Source organism: Egretta garzetta, unplaced genomic scaffold, assembly GCF_000687185.1.
Source record: "Egretta garzetta isolate BGI_Z169 unplaced genomic scaffold, ASM68718v1 scaffold553, whole genome shotgun sequence".
NCBI classification, from domain to species: domain Eukaryota; kingdom Metazoa; phylum Chordata; class Aves; order Pelecaniformes; family Ardeidae; genus Egretta; species Egretta garzetta.
The window spans coordinates 1,730,783-1,734,234 of NW_009259328.1; the positions used below are offsets into that span (position 1 = coordinate 1,730,783).

At 49.3% G+C, this 3,452-nt stretch overlaps 1 protein-coding gene across 1 annotated transcript in view; it reads right to left on the minus strand.

Moving 5' to 3' along the window:
- Positions 1–2,498, minus strand: part of SYN2 (synapsin II) — a 187,360-nt gene extending 184,862 nt beyond the window's left edge. The window contains exon 1 of the mRNA XM_009636662.1: positions 1,930–2,498. Within this exon, the coding sequence (XP_009634957.1) occupies positions 1,930–2,498 (569 nt within the window). The remainder of the gene's footprint in view (positions 1–1,929) is intronic.
- Positions 2,499–3,452: the final 954 nt, after the last annotated feature.

Here is a 3,452-nt window from a genome sequence, read left to right on the forward strand (position 1 = left end):
TGCCAGCTCCTTCAGCACTCTTGGGTGGATCCCATCTGGCCCCATAGACTTGTGGATGTCCAGGTGGCACAGCAGGTCAAAAACTGCTTCCTCCTGGATTATGGAGGGTTTATTCCACTCATTGTCCCCATCTTCCAGCTTGGGAGGCTGGGTACCCTGAGGATAACTCATCAGGCCATTAAAGACTGAGGCAAAGAAGGCGTTAAGTATCTCAGCCTTTTCCTTGTCTTTAGTGGCAATGTTTCCCCTCACATCCCCTAGAGGATAGAGGTTCTCCCTGGCTCTCTTTTTGCTGATAACGTATTTATAAAAACTTTTCTTATTATCCCTTACAACAGTGGCCACGTTGAGTTCTAGTTGGGCTTTTGCCTTTCTAATTTCCTCTCTGCATGACCTGACAAGATCCCTGTACTCCTCTTGGGTTGCCTGCCCCTTCTTCCAGAGCTGGTAAGCTCTCCTTTTTTTCCTGAGTCTCAGTAGTAGACCTCTGTCCAGCCAGGCCAGTCATCTTCCCTGCCGATTTGTCTTACAGCACATGGGGACAGCCTGCTCCTATGCCTTTAAGACTTCTTCCTTGAAGAATACCCAGCCTTCCTGGACCCCTTTGCCCTTCAGAATGGTCTCCCAAGGGACTCTCCCAACCAGTGTTCTGAACAGGCCAAAGTCTGCCCTCTGGAAGTCCATGGTGGCAGTGTTGCTGACCCCCTTCCTTACCTCACCAAAAATCAAAAACTCTACCATTTCATCATCACTAAGGCCAAGACAACCTCCGACCACCACCTCTCCCACAAGTCCTTCTCTGTTAGTGAACAGGAGGTCAAGCAGGGCACCTCCCCTGGTAGGCTCACTTACCAGCTGTGTCAAGAAGTTATCTTCCACACACTGCAGGAACCTTCTGGACTGTTTCCTTCCTGCTGTGTTGTATTTCCAGCAGATGTCTGGTAAGTTGAAGTCCCCCACAAGAACAAGAGCTCGCGACTGAGAGACTTCTGCCAGCCGCTTGTAGAATACTTTGTCAACATCCTCATCCTGGTCAGGTGGTCTATAACAGACTCCCACCAGAATATCTTTCTTGTTGGCCTCCCCCCTCCTCCTCACCCATAAGCACTCGGCCTCACCACAAGCATCAAGCTCTGTACAATCAAAACACTCCCTAACATACAGAGACACCCCACTGCCTCTCCTTCCTTGCCTGTCCCTTCTGAAGAGTTTGTAACCATCCATTGCAGCACTCCAGTCATGGGAGGCATCCCACCATGTTTCTGTGACGGTGACTACATCACAGCTCCTCCTGTTTGTTGCCCATGCTGCGTGCATTAGTGTAGATGCACTTGAGCTGGGCTATCGGTTTCACCCCCAGCATTGGGGTGACACCCCCAAGCTCCTCTCTGGTGAGCCTGGTTATATCCCCTCCCCCCTTCAGGCCTAGTTTAAAGCCCTCTCAACAAGCCCCGCCAGTTCATCAGCGAGGATCCTTTTCCCCCTCTGAGAGAGCTGGGCACCATCTGTTGTCAACAGGCCCGGTTCTGTGTGAACTCCCCCATGATCAAAGAACCCCAAGCCCCCTCGATGGCACCAACCTTTGAGCCACGTATTAACCAGTCTAGTTTTCCTGTTCCTTTCCATGTTCCTCCCTGCCACTAATGGGATCGAGGCGAACACTACCTGCGCTCCTGATCCTTCAACCATTTTTCCCAGTGCCCTGAAGTCCCTTTTGATTGATTTGGGGCTTCTCTCTGGCATCTCATCACTGCCTGCCTGTACAATCAATAGCAGATAGTAATCAGAGGGGCATACCAGACCAGGGAGTCTCTTCGCAATGTCCCTGACCTGGGCCCCAGGGAGGCAGCAGACTTCCCTGTGGGATGGGTCCGGACGGCATATCGGGCCCTCCGTTCCCTTCAGAAGGGAATTGCCCACAACAATTACCCTCCTTTTTTTCTTGGCACAGTCAGTCCTGATAGGTAGGGGTGACTGACTCTCCCTAGCCAACCCCCTGGATGGACCTTCATCCCCATCCTCATTTGCCTGGCCCTTGAGTTCCAGAGCCCCATAGCTGTTATGTAAGGGCAACTGGGAAGGTGAGGGAGGCTGGGAGGGGATTCGACCTTTTTCCATTCCCTACTATCTCTTGGGTCCCTAACTTTTGCTCGTTGGCAAGAGGGCAGGGGATCCTCTGCTTCTTGTGGAGCCTCCATCTGCTGCCTTGGCCTGAGGGATGGTAGGGTGCGGCTCCAGCAGTCTGTCTCCATCTCACACTCCCTAATGCTCCTTAATCTTTCCACCTTCTCTTTCAGCTCTGCCACCAGGCAGAGCAGATCATCCACCTGCTCACACCTGAGACAGCCACTGTCCTTACCATTCTCCGGTACAGCTGACAGGCTCTGGCATTCCCTACAGCCAGAGACCTGGACAGCCACATGTTTCTGTTTGTGTGGGGACTCCGTCTGGGTCACCACGTTCTTTCTGGCAATGGCTTTCGGAAGAGTGGAAACCATCGCTTGCTCCTCTCCTGGGATGTCTATGGCCGCTAATCGAGTGACCCTCGGAGCCAGGAGGGGGGCACGCGCCCTGCCCGCGCGAAGTGCCGCGCCACGCCCTGTTTGCCCGTCCTGTTCGCCGCGCTCCGGGTCGCTCGCGCTTCCTGGGGGCTGCTCCTGTACATGAGGGAGGTCCCCTCTCTCTCCCTGTGCTTTTTCACCTTTTGCCTCCGCGGTTTTTGCCGCGGTTTTGCCACTTCAGGAAGGGTCCCTCGGCACGATCTTGTGCTCCAGAACCCTTTGCCTCAGTGGCTTAATTAAGTGTCCTTAATCACAACCAGGAGTTGGATGAAAAATTTGAGATTATTAATGTACATTCCTTCTCCATGCGTATCCTTCAATATACTTTAAAAATGTAGTACTTGCTCAACCTGTCTTCTCAAAAGCTGAACTGCTGAGATGCTAAAAACATGCAAAACAAAAGGGCATGAAAAATTGAAAGAGACAAATTGCAAACACTCCTATGAAAACATGGTTTCAATATTCTTCCAATTGTACTTCTAAGTCACTAGGTAACAGTTTAGAATGTTAGATATTACAGTAGTTTATTTCTGTATAGTGCTATTCAATTACAGGGAAAAAACTTTCACCAAACTGCTACCAAAATCTGCTTTACTATTGAAACTACAAGATGCTGGTTAGTACATGTGAACCAATGTCTAAATTTAAGTACTATATACATATTTCATTCATTTTATTCTTTTTAAACACTAAGAAAATCATAGGAAATCTGGCAAATCATTTTGGCTTTAAGGAGGGAGTAGATATTAGGATAGAGGGGAACATGAATGTGAGTTAATAATAAGATTCTCATGAATAAATATTCTAATGAAATAGAAGCACTAGTAATTTTAACTTTCTCTGACAAATTTTGTTAAAGAGAAAAAGCTATTTTCACACAAACAGCAAGAG